General features: G+C 44.2%; 1 protein-coding gene across 1 annotated transcript; it reads left to right on the top strand.

The window, feature by feature from the left end:
* The first annotated feature begins 15,063 nt into the window (after nucleotides 1-15,063).
* Nucleotides 15,064-17,051, top strand: LOC136491871 (uncharacterized). The gene is made up of 3 exons (XM_066488081.1): nucleotides 15,064-15,436; nucleotides 15,568-15,882; nucleotides 15,943-17,051. Exons 1-3 carry the CDS (start codon nucleotides 15,064-15,066, stop codon nucleotides 17,049-17,051), a joined length of 1,797 nt encoding a protein of 598 aa, XP_066344178.1.
* The last annotated feature ends 2,813 nt before the right edge of the window (nucleotides 17,052-19,864 follow it).

The raw sequence follows: 19,864 nt of genomic DNA, 5'->3' as shown, positions 1-19,864 counted from the left end.
ACTCCACCACCACAACCCTTGCCCAAGCATGCTAGACCCTTTGCTTTCAATGCTCACTACATGCTTAGAAAAGATTCGAGTGGAAAGATGAAAGTCATGTTCTTAGGTCCCCCCAACAAGAGTAGGCCTAAGAAAATTTGGGTGGCTAAGTCACTTGTTGAGAAGGTGAAGGGCCCTCAACAAGCTTGGATCCCTAAAGCTTGAATCTCTTGTGTGTAGGTGAACTACAAGACCGGTGGAAGTCATTGGGTTATTGATAGTGGTTGCACTCAACATATGACCAGTGATCCCCGTATGTTCACCTCACTAGATGAAGAGATAGATGGACAAGAGAAAATAACATTTGGAGATAATTCAAAGGGCAAGGTTAAAGGATTGGGCAAACTGGCAATCTCAAATGATCATTCCATCTCCAATGTGCTCTATGTTGCTTCATTGAGCTTCAACTTGCTATCCGTTGGGCAATTGTGTGATCTTGGCTTTCAATGCTTATTCACCGAGAAGGAGGTTGTTGTATCCAAAGTAGATGACAATCAAGTGATATTCAATGGATTTAGATACAACAACTTATATCTAGTTGACTTCACCTCCGAAGATACAAACTTGAAGACTTGCCTATTCACCAAAACAACACTTGGGTGGCTATGGCATAGAAGACTTGCTCATGTTGGGATGAGCTCACTCAAGAAGCTTATGAAGAATGATTTGGTGAGAGGGTTGAAGGATGTGAAGTTTGAGAAGGACAAGCTTTGTAGTGCATGTCAAGCCGGCAAGCAAGTTGCAAACACTCATCCAACCAAAGCTTTCATGTCAACCACAAGAGTGCTAGAACTCCTACACATGGATTTATTTGGACCAACAACATACAAGAGTTTGGGAGGAAATCTCTATTGCCTTGTGATTGTGGATGACTATTCAAGATATACATGGGTGTTTTTCCTTCATGACAAATCCGAAGTTGCATCTTGTTTCAAGAAGTTTGCCAAGAGAGCTCAAAATGAATTTGAAGTGAAGCTCAAGAAGATAAGAAGTGACAATGGCAAAGAGTTTGACAACACAAACATAGAAGCTTATTGTGATGAAGTTGGAATCAAACATGAAGTCTCCGCAACCTATACTCCTCAACAAAATGGTGTAGTTGAGAGGAAGAACCGGACTTTGATCACTCTTGCAAGGACAATGCTAGATGAGTACAACACCCCCGAAGCTCTATGGGCGGAAGCAATCAACACCGCATGTTATGCATCCAACCGCCTATTTCTTCAAAAGTTCCTTGTCAAGACACCGTATGAGTTGCTCAATGGGAAGAAGCCAGACGTCTCCTTCTTTAGGGTGTTTGGTTGCAAGTGCTACATCTACAAGAAGCGGCAACACCTAGGGAAGTTTCAAAGACGTTGTGATATAGGTTTTCTTGTTGGTTACTCATTGAAGTCCAAAGCATATAGAGTATTCAATCATGCCACCGGCTTGGTTGAAGAAACATATGATGTGGAATTTGATGAATCTAACGGCTCCCAAGGAGCACATGAGAATCTTGATGATGTAGGTGATGAACCATTGAGGGAGGCTATGAAGAATATCCTGGTGGGAGACATCAAGCCAAAAGATGATGAAGATGATGTACAAGTCATTAACCAACCTTCTTCATCAAATGTATCACAAGATGGTGAAAAAGATGGGAGAGTAGAAAATGAAGATACTCATATCTCCCATGAGCAAATGGTGGTACAAGCACAAGATGTTGATGCTCCACAACCTCCTCCTCAAGTGGTCAATAGAAGAAATACACCTCTCCTACAAGATCATCCACAAGATCTCATCATAGGGAGTCCATCAAAGGGTGTAATGACTCGATCTCAAAAACTTACTTCATTTATCGCTCATCACTCTTTTGTCTCTTGCTATGAGCCTACCAAGGTAGAAGAAGCTCTTAAAGATCCAGATTAGATCAATGCCATGCATGAAGAGTTGAACAACTTCACTCGCAATGAAGTTTGGAATCTTGAAAAGCGACCAAAAGGTGCAAGAGTCATTGGAACAAAGTGGGTGTACCGCAACAAGCAAGATGATCAGGTGTTGTTGTGAGGAACAAGGCAAGAATAGTTGCAAAGGGATTCTCTCAAGTTGAAGGTTTAGATTTTGGAGAAACCTTTGCACCGGTTGCAAGATTAGAAGCCATCCGTATCCTTCTTGCATATGCATCACATCATGAAATGAAACTATATCAAATGGATGTGAAAAGTGCATTCTTAAATGGCTTTATTAATGAACTAGTCTATGTTGATCAACCTCCCGGGTTTGAAGACCCTAGATATCCTAATCATGTTTATAGGTTGTCCAAGGCACTATATGGGCTTAAGCAAGCCCCAAGAGCTTGGTATGAGCGCCTTCGGGATTTCCTTATTGAGAAGGGCTTCACCATTGGGAAGGTCGACACCACACTATTCACCAAGAAGCTTGATGGGCATATCTTCATTTGTCAAGTATATGTTGATGATATCATCTTTGGATCATCAAATGAAGACTCATGCAAAGAATTTGGTGAATTGATGTCTAAGGAGTTCGAGATGTCAATGATTGGTGAGCTTACATTCTTTCTTGGTTTTCAAGTCAAGCAAATGAAAGAAGGCATCTTCATCTCTCAAGAGAAATACACAAAAGATCTTCCCAAGAGATTCAAGATGGATGAATGTAAGCCAATCAAGACCCCAATGCCTACCAATGGACATCTTGACCTAGATGAGGGAGGTAACTCGGTTGATCAAACTCTACCGTTCTATGATTGGTAGCTTGTTATATTTAACCGCATCTAGGCCCGACATCATGTTTAGTGTGTGTATGTGTGCTAGGTTTCAAGCTAGTCCTAAGGAAACACATTTAATTGCCGTAAAAAGAATCCTTAGGTATCTTAAGCACACGCCAAGCATTGGTCTTTGGTATCCCAAAGGAGCTTTATTTGAATTAATTGGCTATTCCGATTCGGATTACGCCGGATGCAAAGTTGATAGAAAGAGCACATCCAGAGGGTGCCATTTGCTTGGTAGATCACTTGTGTCTTGGTCCTCCAAGAAACAAAATAGTGTTGCTTTGTCCACCGCCAAAGCGGAATACATTGCCGCGGGTGCTTGTTGTGCACAAATATTATACATGAAACAAACTTTACTAGACTATGGAGTAGTTCTAGAGAAAGTACCTCTTTTGTGCGACAATGAAAGTGCGGTAAAACTTGCAAATAATCCAGTTCAACACTCTCGCACCAAGCATATAGATATCCGCCATCACTTTCTAAGAGATCATGTAGCTAAAAATGATATATCACTAGAAGGTGTAAGATCCAAAGATCAATTAGCGGATATCTTCACTAAACCGCTAGATGAGGCTACATTCTGTAGATTGCGGAATGAGCTCAATGTACTTGATTTTAGTAACTTCACTAAAAATTGAGCTTGTGTTGTCCCTTGCATTCATTGTAATATACAACACGTTTAATTTGTGGCAATGCATATAGGGCTTGTCTAACATGGTTAAGATAACCGCCAAAAAGCGTGTGAAGAAGCTTAACCTTGGATCAAACTTGACAAGCAACTAGATTTAGTTACAAGTATTACATATGCATGAATGTTGTTTTGTCGTTTTGTTCCATTTGCCCTCTTGTTGCCTATTTTCTTAAAAAGAATTATAGCATAAGGCAAAATATTTTGAAAAATATGAGGGTTTGAGAGAGGTCACTCACATCAGTCCCAGTTGGTGTTTATTTGGATCTTATTCAAGTTGGGACTTGATTGGGAACAGGCAGCGCGAAGGAAGGTTGAAGGTTTGCTGGAAAAGGAGCACCGGACGCTGCACCGGACGCTGCTGTCCAGCGTCCGGTCAGTTCACAGGATGTGAACTGCTACTGAAGGAGTGACCGGACGCTGCGTCTGTGCGTCCGGTCAGGAAGGGTTCAGCGTCCGTTCGATCAAGGAAGGACTAGCAGCACTGACCGGACCCTGCCTGCGTCCGGTCATAGACCACCGGACGCGTCCGGTCCCGATTCCAGAGGTTTTGGACCTCTCTGGAATCGACCGAACGCTGGGTGGTAGCGTCCGGTCGCTACCACCGGAGCGTCCGGTCAGTGGATCTCGCGCGTTTTTAGGACTCCTTTCTCCGATTCCTTTTCTGTCGCGTGTGGGGAACTATTTAACAGCAAGACCGTACCCCTGTTTGACCTCAACCCACTGTGACCTAGCCCAAGCCGCCGCCGCAGCCTAGCCACGCGCCACCTGCGCCGGTCACCTCGCGCCCGCGCCGCCGTGCCCTCGCCTCGCCACGCCACCGCGCTCGGCCCCCGCTCGTCAGCCGCGCTCCAGCCGAGCCCTCAGCCGAGCTACGAGCCCCGTCCTCGCGCGCCACCACCGGCCCGTTGCAGCCACACGCCGCCGTCCCGTGTGCCACCACGCCTGCTCAGCACCACGCCGTGCTCCAGCCTCCTCGCGCCTCAGCTCGTCGCTCCACCGTCGCCAAGGCTGCCGGTCTTCACACCGAAGTGCCCTAGCCTTACCATCCCCTTGATTGGTAAGCCAAGCTTTATTTTTCAATCTTGATCTATACATTGGTGACCTAGATCGATTTGTTGTCTCTAATTCTCCATTACATTCAGGACATTTACCCTAACCCTAGCCCGGTTCCGAGGATCCCCCGCGTGACATCTTATCTATTCTCGGTTTGTGGATCGTCAGGTAGAAAGCCATACGATTCAAATTCACATCTACATTGCTTTCTCTATTAGGGTTTCGCATCTATTAGACATACGGTATTTATTTGTATATCCATCTATTCTATCGTGCAGCGAGTCGGTTCCGTTGTGTTTCGTCTGGCAGTTGGCAGTCAACTCGGAGCCAAGCTCGCGAGTAAGGATCGAGGCCAAGCCTCGAAAGCGGCAGTTTGACAGTTGATCTTCATCAGCGACAGTTCACCATCTTGTCAGTTCAGATGGCTCGCACCAAGAATGTTGGTGGTGGCCCAGGTGATGATGATCGAAGGCCCCCGCCTCGCCAGCCAGCCGGATCTAAAGGCAAGTCAACCAAGCAGGTAACATCCAAGAAGCGGAAGTACCCCCGACGCAGAGACAGCGAGAGCAGCAGCTGTTGCGGAGGCCGCAGAGCGTGCCGAGAGAGGTGGTACCCGCAACGGAGTTGTCATTGCAGATCAGCCAGTTTCACCCGCAGTCAGAGCTGCGATCGAGGATGTTGAGCGTCGTCACGGTAGTCCAGCTGGGACTGCCACGCTTACAGGACGACGGGTTGCCATTGAGGAGGGTCCGGCACCTCAGCTACGCCGCTCGAGTCGTACCAGTGCTGCAGTTCCACCGAGGCCAGTTACACAGCGTAGGGGTTCACGCCCTCCGCCCAGACCATAGGGTCCGCCTCCAGTGGTTCACCTCGACTTAAGGGCCGCTACAACCAGGCAGGTTCAGCAGCTGCAGTTTGTTGAGTTTGAGGTTTGGTTTCCTCCGAGGAGGGATGAGAGAGCAGCTGAGGGGTTCTATACGCCACTGCAGGAGGATTTCTACAATGCATATCTTAACAGTGGGGCAGTGTTTAGATCACAGAGGGTCTGTCAGATAGAGTCCATTGTGGCAGCAACCGAAGAGAGCATTCGGCAATACTTGTCATATTTGCCAGGACTGACAGATTTGATTGGACGGACGGGCATATATGTACCTTCTTGGGTCCGTCAGTTTTATGCCTCGCTCTACATCGATCCTCATCACAGATTCATTCACTTTGCTTTTAAAGGCAAAGACTACAGAGTGACTAGTGGCAGAGCCAGGGAGATACTGAGACTACAGGAGCAGCCTGTAAAGATGCATGAGGTTTGCCATGGACAGCAGGAGCCTCCTAGGCGTCCTCATGGAGGGCAGGTGCCCCCTACAGATTTAGTGCGGTATTGCTTCAAGGAGCCATTTGGAGAGGGGTCGAGCAGGAACCCCAGTGACTTGACTCCTACAGCGAGGATACTAGAGGCCATCATCAGGAGGACACTGCTTCCCAGGTTGGGATACAGGGAGGGCCTGACTCGCTTACAGCTCTGGCTTCTCAATGCCATCATGCAGATGACAGTATTTGACATCTGGGACCTCCTTCTTTTAGAGATGGAGGATACTATAGCTGAGGGATTCAAGGGTCGCAGGCAGCTTCTCTATGCTCACTGGATCATGTTCCTCATCCGCAGAGTTGTGCTTGATAAGCCCCCTAGCATGATGGATGAGTATACAGGTACCACTATAGAGTTCCCAGCCTACAACCTGTCACAGAGGATCAGACACACCACTCCTCAGGCACCCAGACAGCCTAGCCGTCGTCCCGATGTGCCAGAGTCCGCAGCTCAGCAGGATGAGATCATCAGAGGGATTGCAGCCACTAAGGAGGAGGAGCTAGAGGCACAGCAGGAGTTGAGCGAGTATAGTGACAGCTCCGACGACGACTACCAGCCTATACCTCAGATGCCTCTACGCAGACATGATGCAGAGGCCGGTAGCTCCAGTTCTGCACCACCTGCTCCGCAGACAGACCCCGCTCTCATAGCTATTCTTGAGCGGATGTAGCAGGATCAGACACGACAGGCACAGGAGACAGCTACCAACTTCGCACAGTTTCAGGCTCGTCAGGACGAGTTTCAGCGGCAGCAGCAGCTCCTTCAGCACCAGCAGTTACTTATGCAGCAGCAGCTCATGGGATTCATGCAGCATGTAGTGACAGCCATTGGGATCCCACTGCCACAGACTTCGCCCCAGCTTGCACAGCCTCCTACCACTTCGACGACTCCAGCAGTACAGCCCATCGGGCTCCAGAGTCAGGGACAGCCTCCAGCTCAGTTTACTTCACCTCCTGTACAGGTGTCCCAGTGGTTAGCCTCACCTGGTGTAGCCCCACAGTTCACTCCTTATCACACGGGTTTCTCACCAGAGCAGTCTTCCTCGCTATTCGTGCCTGACACGTCAGTCTCCAGGAGTCTTGGAGCATCTTTTAGCGAGTTGACCGGCATGCCTACTCTGCCTCACATGCATACTGCCAGTCCGTCTGCAGCAGCTCCAGCTATCATGACTACTCAGAGGCTCCCCTCGTCTGTCGCCTCATCAGATCCTACGACAGACATACTTGCAGCTTCACAGGCAGCACCAGCCCCAGCTTAGACCCAGACCGCTTCAGCGACACTTCCTGCTTCAGAGGGTCAGTCAGTTCAGAGCTCAGGGTCCAATGATGATGGCGCCTAGTTCCATCTTGCTCCACGTACTTCAGCGCCCGACTCGTCCGCTGCAGCCCCGCCGACCGACCCTTAGGTTTTGGTGTTTGACGCCAAAGGGGGAGAGGGTTTGAGTATGTAGACTTAGGGGGAGCGAGTTTTAGGGGGAGCTAGTTATCTAGTATTAGCTTATTATATACATTTGGAGTTTTATTTGTGTGATACACTATTACTTATGCATTCGTGTGTTTACTTTCATGCATACTATTATATATATGTGATAGTGCTATCTACGTGATTGTGATATTTGACATGTGTGATTTCTACTTTGCATTATCTATATGTCATATCACTTGTGTAATGCTCTTTTGCCTTTTGCTTCCGCGTTTATACTTCGAAGCAAATGAGCTTTGTTATTTGTACTCATGATTAATTCATATCCTTTGAGTACATTGTGTTGGCTTGGGTCATATAAGCTTGACTAACTCTTTTGTTCTTATTGACAAAAGCTTATATGAACCAAGCCCGTCAAAAACCTCACTCTACAACATACTCGAGGTAGTATTGTCATCAATCACCAAAAAGGGGGAGATTGAAAGCATCTAGGCCCCTAGTTGGATTTCGGTGATTAATGTCAATACAAGATTACTATGACTAACATGTGTTTTGCAGAGGCAATTAAGTTAGGTCATGGTAATGGAGATCGATTAGGCAATCAAAGTTGTCATGCCCCTACAATGGAAATCGTTTCGGTTTTCAAAGGATGGACGACAAGGTTAAGGATAACTAGTTCTAAGTGTCGATTAGAGTTGGAGAGACACTTAGAGTAGTTTAGGACTTTGTTTTTCCTTTGGCCGTACTATGAAGGGGGGTATGAACGGGTAGCTTGACCTAGTTGAGTCTAGTGAGTTAGGTGTGGTGCACACTTGTTTAAACTAGCTCTAGGTAGCTCCTATGAATGCCCAAGATCCTATGGAGCAAACTTCATTCACATATGTTCGAATGTTGGAAGTGAATGGAGGGTCAAACACTGACCGGACGCTGGCTCCGGTGCGACCGGACACTGGCCGCAGGGTCCGGTCAGTTCATTTGACCGTGAAGAACAAGTCTAGAGTGACCGGACGCTGGAAGGTCGTGTGACCGGACGCTGAGGGCTAGCGTCCGGTCGACTCCAGTAAGGGTCCAGACTTGGGAAAGAGTGACCGGACGCGTCCGGTCAGTGGTGACTGGACCCTGAGTATCTAGCGTCCGGTCGTTTACAGTAAGCATCCAAGAGCGACCGGACGCGTCCGGTCGGTACTGACCGGACCCTGACAGTGTCCGGTCATCATTTGAAAACTATTCGCGGGTTGAACTGACCGGAGCGTCCGGTCAAAACGATCGGAGCATCCGGTCATCCCGCAGAAGCTCATAACGGTTCATTTTTCAGGCTGCCTTATAAATAGAGGCTCCACTTGTGAGTGGAGTAACTTTTGCTCATTCCAACAGCTGAGAAACACGTTTGTGAGTGCCAAGAAGAGCAAGGTCCTAGTGAGGTGTTTATGATTTGAGAATCCAAGAGAGTAGCCTCACTAGCAAATCAAGAGTAGCAAAGTGTGCATACATCTTCTCATTAGGCTTCGCGTGGTCAAGTGAGAGTTCGTGCTTGTTACTCTTGGTGATCACCATCACCTAGACGGCTTGGTGGTGATCGGGAGTTTGGTGTTCACCCGGTGGAGCTAGTGGGTGATCCAACTCAAGTTGTGAGCGGCTTTGGGTGATTCGCCGAGACGGAGTGTCGAAGAATCAACCCGTAGAGAGCACTTGATCCTTGCGCGGATCAAGGGGGAGCTACACCCTTGCGCGGGTGCTCCAACGAGGACTAGTGGGGAGTGGCGACTCTCCGATACCTCGGCAAAACATCGCCGCGTTCCTTTCTCTCTCTATTTACTTTGAGCACTTACTTTGAGTATTTAATTTGAGCAATTCAATACTTGTTTTACATCCATAGAATTGCTTGCTAGAGTAAGTTTGGAACATAGGTTGCGAGGTTGTTGTGCATTAGTTTGATATAAACACTTTTCTAGGCACAAGGGGTTAATTGGGCTATCCGTAGGATTTGATTAGTGCAAGAGAATTTAGAATTAGCCCAATTCACCCCCCCTCTTAGGCATCTTGATCCTTTCAGTATGGACGAGTAGCTTGACCTAGGTGAGTCTAGTGAGTTAGGTGTGGTGCACACTTGTTAAAACTAGCACTAGGTAGCTCCTACATATGCCTAAGATCCTTTGGAGCAAACTTCATTCACATATGATCGAGAGTTGGAAGTGAATGGAGGGTCAAATGCTGACCGAACGCTGGCTTCGGTGTGACCGGACGCTGGCAGCAGGGTCCGATCAGTTCATTTGACCAAGGAGATTGCGTCTGGCGTGACCGAACGCTGGAGTGGTCAAGTGACCGGACGCTGTGGTCCAGCGTCCGATCGACTCCAGTAAGGTTCCAGAAGAGAATATCTGCGACCGGACACGTCCGGTCAGTACTGACCGGACCCTGGAGGTTCAGCGTCCGGTCGAGTACAGTAAGGTTCTAGTGAGGGTTTAATGCGACCGGACGCGTCCGGTCAACACTTAAACACTGGTGTGTGGGTTGAACTGATCGGAGCATCCGGTCACCCCGCAGAAGCACATAACGGTTCGTTTTTCAGCCGGTGTTATAAATAGAAGCTTCACTCATGTGTGGAGTTACTTTTGCTCATTCCAACAGCTGAGAAACACGTTTGTGAGTGCCAAGAAGAGCAAGGTCCTAGTGAGGTGATTGTGATTTGAGAATCCAATAGAGTAGCCTTATTAGTAAATCAAGAGTAGCAAAGTGTGCATCCACCGTTCTCATTAGGCTTCGCGTGGTCAAGTGAAAGTTCGTACTTGTTACTCTTGGTGATCGCCATCACCTAGACGTCTTGGTGATGATTAGGAGCTTGGTGATCACCCGACGGAGCATGTGGGTGACCCAACTCAAGTTGTGAGCGGTTGTGGGTGATTCACCGCGACGGAGTGTCGAAGAATCAACCCGTAGAGAGCACTTGATCCTTGCGCGGATCAAGGGGGAGCTACACCCTTGCGCAGGTGCTCCAACGAGGACTAGTGGAGAGTGGTGACTCTCCGATACCTCAGCAAAACATCGCCGTGTTCCTCTCTCTCTCTTTACTTTGAGCAATTACTTTGAGCATTTATTTTGAGCAATTCAATACTTGTCTTTACATTCATAGAATTGTCATACTAGAGTAAGTTTGGAACATAGGTTGCAAGTCTTTTGTGCGTTAGATTAATAGAAACATTTTTCTAGGCACAAGGGGTTAATTGGGCTAACCGTATGATTTAATTATTGAAAGAAAATTTAGAATTAGCCCAATTCATCTCCCCTCTTGAACATCTTCCTTTTAGGGGCAATTCTCAGGCCGCCCCTACAAATTAATTTATAGGGGCAGCTCTTATTACCAACCGCCCCTACAAATCAATTTGTAGGGGCGGCTGTAGTACTAGCCGCCTCTATAATATCTGTTTGTAGGGGCCGCTGCGCAGAAAGTAATCACAGGAATGGAGTTGGTTGATGCTGCTACCACCGTTGCTGATGTCAACTTTAGGCTCACGTTGTACAGGTTGCCGCTGACTGTAATCCTGGAAACCGACGAACCAATCCAACAGCAATTCGATCTCAAATTCCTCCTTCAGCTCCGGAGGAAATCAATCGTTCAATGAACCTAAATAAATTACACATAAAACTATATGCATGCTTAGCTTAGATACCCAATCAAGGCGCACACGAAGATCTTGAAGAGCAACGCGGATGACATGGATCTTGCATTTCTCCTGCTAGAAATTAAACATATCATCTCTATATCATTTTGAGGTGATGACCACTGTTGACCAGACCACGTGATTCTGCTTGTTTTCCTAGCTTTTAGTCAGTCAGCGGCCAGCCGGGTGATCGAGTTACCTCTCGAGAAGGACTGCAATTGGCAGCATGAGGAGAGACGCGGCTATCTGGCGGTAGAAGATGAAGACGAAGCTGTTCAATCCGTGGTCTATTGCTGCCTTGTTGATAACGAACATACCTGCGAAGATCACCCGTATGATGATGGCGACTATGTAAGGCTTTGTCCCGTCGTCCATGTCGACCTAGTTTCCAGATAATCTGCTCTTACACAGCTAGAGACTAATATTAGAGGGCTTAAAATGTGTTTCTAATACTTTCGTTCTATATATAGCTGCTGAATTCTCATGAAACTTTTGATAGGATTTGAAATAGTAATAAAATATAATGCTATCTTTGCAAAGTGCATTTATCATAATGCGAACAGCAAAGCATTCTGTATCAGCGCGCACTTCCCTTAGAACCCACAGCCATATATATAACAAGTATGACATATCTCTATTTTATCTTTATCCTCTCCAAGAGCAATTCTTCCTAGCTACTAAGAATAGAGATATTGATTAAAAAATACCCTCCAACAACTTTTTTATTTGGTTATCCATAGCTATCTTCTATTTTGCATTTCTCTCTAGCCAAAGATAGAAAACGAGAATGACTCTCGAGTGCACACAAGATATAGAAAAAATGTTGGAGAATGGAAAGATATAGAAAGCGATTTTTATAGAAATGTCTCTCCAAATGATGATTTAGAGAGCAAACTTTAGAAAGACTCTTGGAGATGCTCTAATAACTCTTCATCCTCAGTAAACTCTAGCACTCCTTTGGCCTTTTAAAGTGTACAATTCTAGGTTTGAACTAAGTTGTTTTTTTAAGTGCACAAAAAGGAACTAGCATAATATAAAACTAAATCTATAAATTGCTTTTCAGATTTCTGTTCTACGTACTGAAGTAGAGGAAGAACATTATCAAAAAATGAACTGGGCAGGAGATACGAAGTGAATAAAGATAAAAACAATGCAAGAATTTGACTTTGAATGCCTGATCATGTTGATTCGTTTGCTTCAATCTTGTTTGATTTTTGGATCATCAGGGTTCTTGTGATTTCTGGATTTCTGGATCTTGATCTGGGTTTATGTGGGGAATAGAAGAATTAGGTGCGACAAAAGGAAACTAAGACTAGTCATAAAGAAAGCATGCTCTCAAGAACTGAAAAATGTGACAAAGCTAGGGATGCGAAACAAGTAGTTTCCTATCTGATTAGACGATTATATCAAGGAAAAAAAGGCATTTCTTCGTTGGAAAATGAGCTTATGGCCTTATGCCATGGATTCTTAACCTGCGGCACCACAACGAAGGAACCCAGTGAGACCCCTCCTCGCTCCTCTATCTTCTGCCCTGGTTTTCCATCTCTTCTCCTCCTTACTTCTCTCCTCTAGCAGCAGCAGCACTGCAACAAAAGGAAAGTCCAGCAACAACACGGACAGGGGGACTACATAAATAAAATGTTCTGGCATTGAATTTAGTTTGTACAAATCACAGGCACACAATGTAAGGGAACTAAAGGAATCACAACTAAGCATCATATTATGAGTCCAACAGCATGTCAATATTTGACTAACAAGAAAGGCAAACAAGGAGGGTTCTAGCATGTCAATATCAGACTCCTAAGTCTACTCAGATAACTGATCCTAATTGCCAAGAAAATTGTACTATAGAAAAAACAGAGATAGGAATAACATCTGTTTTCAGTTTTGCTTGAGAACAAGTAGCATCTGCATTCAGTTTTTGCAATTGTCGGACTGCTACAGTTTTATCACGCAATGAGGTACTGCATAGTGTAAAAGCAAAATCCATATCCTTCACCTCTGGATTCCATCCTTTAGTTATTCATAGTGCAGTAAAGAACAAGTCTGAGACAGTTAACTACCTTGTGCAAACAATTCACAACAGCTTTAGGGCTCGTTTGTTTGGAGTCATTACTGTCCGGAACGATTTCTGCTGAAGTCTGCTGCGTACAATTTAAATAAACATTCCTGGCCGGAATGGTTCCGGCACGTCAATCCCCGGGAACCGAACAGGCCCTTAGGGTTCGTTTCGTTACGGCTTTAGGAGGCCAGGAATCAATCCGGTAGTGAAAGCTTACATAAATTAAAGTAACAATCCGGCCAGGATTTCTTCCTAGGGCTCATTCCTGGTGAAACGAACGTGGCCTTAATTGGAGGCGGTGTACACTGCAGCAGCAGAATTGTTTCCTGGTACATGGAAGTTGCAGTCATCCAATTCCTGTCAGTTTGTAAACGATGCAGAAATATTTGAACAAATAAGTTTACAAACTAAGATAAGCAAGTTGTATATTTTTTGGCAATGCAAATTTCCCTGAAAGATAGTACATTGCTCATATTGTCAGCTCATGCATATTTGATATTTTTCAGACCTGATCTACATCTACTATATATTGAACCAGTCAGAACGCTCCACCTTCGAATCTGCATACACTGTACTCCATGAGGCATATGCAGTATTGCAAAACATGGGTGTACTGCAGGGTTCAATACTCTTCACCCTTTGAGGCATATCCAATCCTATATACTGTATGCAGTTTCGTTGTTACCACGATGTATTGCTGATTCATAAGTATTCAATAATAAATGGAACCATGCATATATCCTCGTTCATGATCTACTGTAATGAAGAAGAATGCCAAATTGCACATGGGCTGCAGAACGAGTAATCAAACACACATGTCCCTCGCTGCTGGCTGCTGGTTGCTGAAGGCGGCCGCCGGGCCCCCGGCTGCCGGCTGCTGGCTATCGGGGTTCACGGCCATGGATATCGGGCATGTATAAGTGTATTGGATTTGTATTAGTAGCTTTCTTTACTATAGGAAAAAGAGTTTATATGACGTCATCATGATGTCACCCCTTAAGAAGCAGATCAGATCGCGGTTCACGGCGCTCGGCCGGCACCGCTGCGGCTTCGACCAAACGGAGAAGAAAGCAGGAAATGGGGAGAGGCCGAGAGAGAGAGAGAGAGAGAGAGAGGGGATGAGGCGGGCACGGGGCTTGAGGCGGCCGTCCGCGTAGCGCACGGGGTCGGGCGCCGGGGAGCCGAGGCGCTAGGGCAGGGCGGCCGCGCGGCTCTCACCCGACGAGCGGTGAGTTACCTCTCGATAAGGACTGCAACTGGCAGCATGAGGAGAGACGCGGCTATCTGGCGGTAGAAGATGAAGACGAAGCTGCTCAATCCGTGGTCTATTGCTGCTGCCTTGAACATGCCTGCGAAGATCACCCGTATGATGATGGCCACTATGTAAGGCTTTGTCCCGTCGTTCATATCCGCATAATCTGCTCTTACACAGCTAGAGACTTGTATGTGTAGCGGAGCCTGGCCTGCCTTCTCGACTTGCGCCCACCCGGCCTGGCCCGCCTGCTGGATCAGTACCCACACACATTGGCGGACCTAGTGGGTGGTCAGGGTGGTCCACCGACCACCCTATGGGCCACCCGTCAACCATACATAATACAAATAAAAAATTAAAAAAAAACAAGCCGTTCGGCGTCTGGTGCCCTTCGTATTCGCAACTAACGCGGTCACGCGGAGCGGATTCCCTCCTGTGCGCGTGCAGCTGGGCCAGCCCAGCTCCAAATCGATCGAAGGCAGGTTGGATAGCGCGTCGCCTGGACTGCCGCCGATCCCGTCGCCCCGTTGAGTCTGGACTGCCGCCATCGGCGAATCCGCATCGCCCGTCGCTTCGCTTGGCCTGGAGCCCTGAACTGCCGCCATCACCTGCAGGACTGATCGCCAGTCCTTCCTCAGTTCCTCAGGTGATACTCCCCGTCCATCCCCGTCCTTCCTCAGTTCCAGGTTTCTTCCGATCGTTAGTTTTGCTAATTGGCGAGTGTTTTTTCCAGAATTCTTGAGTCTTGAATTATGAAAAGAAACGGAGACATTCGATCCCTTTTTCAGAAAGCAGCAAAGAAGGCGGCTGCTATTGACCCACCTCCGGATGAAAATATTGTGGAAGCGCAGAATCAAGGAGATAGAGTACAAGTTGAAGAAATTGCAGATCATTTGCCCTCGCCCCCGCTAGCATCACCGCCACCGCCCGCATCAAAGCCGCCGACGTATGACATCAATCGCCTACCATATGATCTAGGTGAAAGGCTGCCCATTGAAGATTATCCTGTTAATGATCAAGATGCAATCCGTAGAGCATATATTACTAAAGGTGCTTGCAAACCTTATATACACGATTTTCCATACCGCAACATTGAGGCGTACCTCATCGATTCAGTATACAATGGTTGTATAATTATGAGTGGCTTGAATATAGTGTCAGGAAGGATTCTGCACTTTGCTTCATATGCTACTTGTTCAAGAAGGGCAGCGGGTCAAAAACTTTTATTGTTGATGGATGAAATAATTGGAATATAGGAAACACAACACTTCTCAAACATTCTGGTTCTAGGGCACATAAAGCAGCTCAAGAGAGGTACATTGGTTTTATGAATCCCAAGGTAGCAATTGATTATAACATTGACAAGTGGAGTGAGGAGGAGCTTTGTCTTTACAAGAAAAGATTGACATATTCACTTAGATGTATCAAGTTTCTTTTGCATCAAGGATTGGCATTCCGTGGACATGATGAAAGTGAAGAGTCTAGCAACAGAGGCAACTTCATTGAACTTTTAAAGTTTCTTGTAGGAAATAGTGAAGAAGTGAACAAGTATGTCTTGAACAATACACCAGGTAATTGCACTTTGACTAGCCCAAAGATATAAAAGCAAATTATTCACTGTTGTGCTATAGAAACTAGAAAGAAAATAATTGAGGAACTTGGTGATGAGCCCTATGCAATTTTAGCTGTTCATGTAGATGATACTACCTCTTTGTCACTTAAGAAAGCAATTGAAGTTTTACTTGTTAGTAATGGATTGAGTACGCAGCAGATTAGAGGTCAAGGTTATGATGGGGCTAGCAATATGAAAGGAGATATTAAAGGGCTCAAAACTTTAATCATGCAAGAATCACCTTCCGCTTATTATATTTATTGCTTTGCATATCAACTCCAACTAGTTCTTGTTGCTGTTGCCAAAGAAAATACTGACTGCAAGACTTTTTTTGATCAAGTATCTATCTTGTTGAATATTGTTGGGGTTTCTTGCAAGCGTCATGATATGCTTCGAAATGCTAGGCTTGAGAATGTCAAGAAAGCACTAGAGTATGGTGAGCTTGAATCAGGGAGTGGATTAAATCAAGAGATGGATTTGTCTAGGCCTGGTGACACTCGGTGGGGCTCTCATTACAAAACTATATGTAGCATCATCACTATATATTCCTCAATTCATGATGTGCTCATTGAACTTGGTGCTGATAATGCATATAAGGAAGATTGGACAAAGATACATTTTGTGCTTGGAGCATTTAAAACCTTTGAGTTTGTTTTCTTTGTGCACTTAATGTATGTTATTCTTGGATATACAAATGAGTTATCCGAGTGCTTGCAGAGAAGGGATCAAGATATTCTTAATGCAATCTCACTTGTTAATGTGGCAAAGAGTAGAATGCAGGAGTTGAGGTCTAATGGTTGGGATAATTTTCTTCAGAAGGTCACTTCTTTTTGTATTAAACATGGTGTTGAAGTTCCTGCTATGGATGGTGCTTATGTGCCTTATGGAAAATCAGCACGGTATGCTCGTGCCCGAAACCAAACAAATGATGACCATTTCCGAAGAGAAGTATACATTGGTGTCATTGATCAAATTAGTCAAGAGCTTGATAATCGGTTTGATGAGATCAATATGGAGCTACTCTCTTGTATGTCAGCCTTTAGTCCTTCCAACTCCTTTGCTTCTTTTGATGCACGGGAGGTACGTAGATTGGCTGAATTTTATCCTAAGGACTTCTCCAAAAAATGATTTGTTAAAACTTGAATTACAACTTGATAATTATATTGATGACATGCGACAAGATGCTAGCCTCCAAGGTCTAGACAATATTGTTGATCTCTCAGTTAAGCTTGTTGAAATAAAGAGGCACAAAGTGTATGATATGGTGTACTTGCTTCTCAAATTGATATTGCTTTTACCAGCGGCAACTGCGAGTGTTAAAAGGGTATTTTCTGCATTGGTTATAGTGAAAACAAAGTCAAAGAATAAGATAGGCGATGTTGTTTTGGATGATTGTCTAATCACATTTATTGAGCGGGATATTTTCTTCCAAGTTAATGAAGATGATATAATGGAGACATTCATGTCATTGAGAAAGCGACGGATAAACAAGTAATATTGTAAGTCTCCTATTGTTATATTTCGAAGTATTTGTATTTCATTTCAACAATTTATATTAAGATTTGACGTTGTTTTACCGAATTATAATATGGTTTTACCGAATTGTAAATGGTTTACCAAATTATATAAGAATTTTTTTTGCGGCGCATACCCTATGCAAAAATCCTAGTTCCGCTACTGCCCACACAGCCTGGTCTCCGGCCATGCATACAGTTTGATACGGATACGACATACAGCTGGCGGAGGGTTGAGGTGGGTTGCTCCACTCATTTTTTTTTGTTTTGCTTTCTTTCTTTTTAAAATGCGATAACTTTGTTACATGTAGTCTGTTTTTAGTTTTTATTTGCGTCATTATGTTTTTTATGATGAGATCCATAGAACTAGACCCGTGATGCCTATATTTTGGAATATATTTTATATAATGGTAAATTATGTTGTAAGTAAAGTAGCTACTTATGCATTTTATATAGTGATAATCAAGATAACTTGCCACTTGCTTAAAATATAACTTGCTATGTGCTTTGAAATTAAACTTGCCACACACAAGGTCATGCAGCTTGTAGTGTTCTTTTAGTTACAGTTTAATGAGTTTTGAGTTTCATTTTTTCAGTTTTCCTTTCAGTTTAATGGGTTATTATTTTCATTTTAAGTTTTCCTTTCAGTTTAACGAGTTTTGAGTGTCACTTCTTCGGTTTTTTCCTTTTAGTCTCGGTTATTAATTTCAGTTAAATTTTCTGGCTGCCTTTTTTAGTTTTAGTTTTTATGTTTCATTTTTTTTTTGGAAATAATCAGCTTTTTATATTTCATTGTGTCTTCTTTAGTTTCTTGGTTTTATCTGTCTTTTCTAGTTTAATTTTCTTTTTAATTTTAGTTTCATTTTTTGTTTTTTATTTTGTCTTGTGTTGTATTTGAAGTTTCTATATTTAGGTTTTCAGTCTTTTTTCAGTGTTTTTTTTAATTTTAGTTTTCAGTCAAGTTATTTTTTATTTTTTTAGTTTTAGTTTTCAGTCTCCCTTTTAGGTTGGAATGCCTTCCAAATTCCTACATATTAGTTGCCTCACCTACAATGTATAGGTTGTCGCATAAGGGTAGTCATTGCACACATAAGTTGCCACAAAAGAATTTATCCCCTAATTTATGCAACAGCTTCTATGATTAGGTTCATTGCAATAATTAGCCCCGAAGTATAAGTTGTCTCACCTACAATGTATAAGTTGTCGCAAAAGGGTAGTCATTGCACACATAAGTTGCCACAAAAAAATTTGCCCCTAGTTTGTGCAACAGCTTCTATGTTTGGTTTTGTTGCCCCCTAGTTTGTGCAACAGCTTCTATGTTTGGGTTTGTTGCAATAATTAGCCCCCAAGTATAAGTTGCCTCACCTACAATGTATAAGTTGTCGCAAAAGGGTAGTCATTGCACACATAAGTTGCCACAAAAGAATTTGCCTTCTAGTTTGTGCAACAACTTCTATGTTTAGGTTTATTGCAATAATTAGCCCCCAAGTTGTATAACTATAATATTACTCTAGTATTGCCTATAGTAACTCCTTTGAGATTTTTTTGCCCCCTCAGCATGTGCATACTATGTAACAATTTTATTATATTTTTTGAGTAGCAACTTTAGTATTACATGGTAATAACTCATTTTGATATTTTTGTCCCGAGCTTGTGTATGCTATGTAATAACTTTAGTATATTTTTGGAGTAGCAACTTTAATATTACATGTTAGTAACTCATTTGATAAATCTCCTGGCACGTATTACACGTAAATTGCTCTAAAATAAAGTTTTTTGAAACATATGTAAGTGGAGTCTAGTTTTGTTTGTCTTGTCACGTAGAACACACCGGTGTAGACAGAATTTAAAACGGATACACCATTCAAAAGTTATAACGATTCAAAGAAAATGTTTTAATTTTTTTCCGCTTACGTCAGCGCTTGCATGGATGTCGGACACATGCAGCAGGCGCGAGGACAGGAGTGAAGTCCGAAGGCGCATGAGCGACGGGCAGACTGTTCGTTTCGGCTAAAACGATCATGGATTATTACTGCTGGTTGGTTTGGTGTGAGAAAAAAATACTGTTCTGGCTTATAATCCACGATTGTTTACGACCAAGCGAACAGGCTGGGGAGCGAGGGACAGGAGTGGGGGACCAGACACATATCGGACGGAGTTGAGCGCTCTGTAATTGTGCTACGGGTCGCGGCCTATCCTCGTCCTTATATTAGAGGGCTTAAATGTGTTTATGATACTTTCGTTCTATATATAGCCGCTGAATTCTCGTGAAATTTTTGATAGGATCCAAAATATTAATAAAATATAATTCTATCATTGCAAAGTGCATTTATCATAATGTGAACAGCAAAGCATTCTATATCAGCGCGCACTTCCCTTAGGACCCACAACCATATATATAACAAATATGACATATCTCTATTTTAT

This window comes from Miscanthus floridulus, chromosome 11, assembly GCF_019320115.1.
Source record: "Miscanthus floridulus cultivar M001 chromosome 11, ASM1932011v1, whole genome shotgun sequence".
NCBI classification, from domain to species: Eukaryota; Viridiplantae; Streptophyta; class Magnoliopsida; order Poales; family Poaceae; genus Miscanthus; species Miscanthus floridulus.
This window is presented reverse-complemented; position numbering and strand designations above follow the sequence as displayed.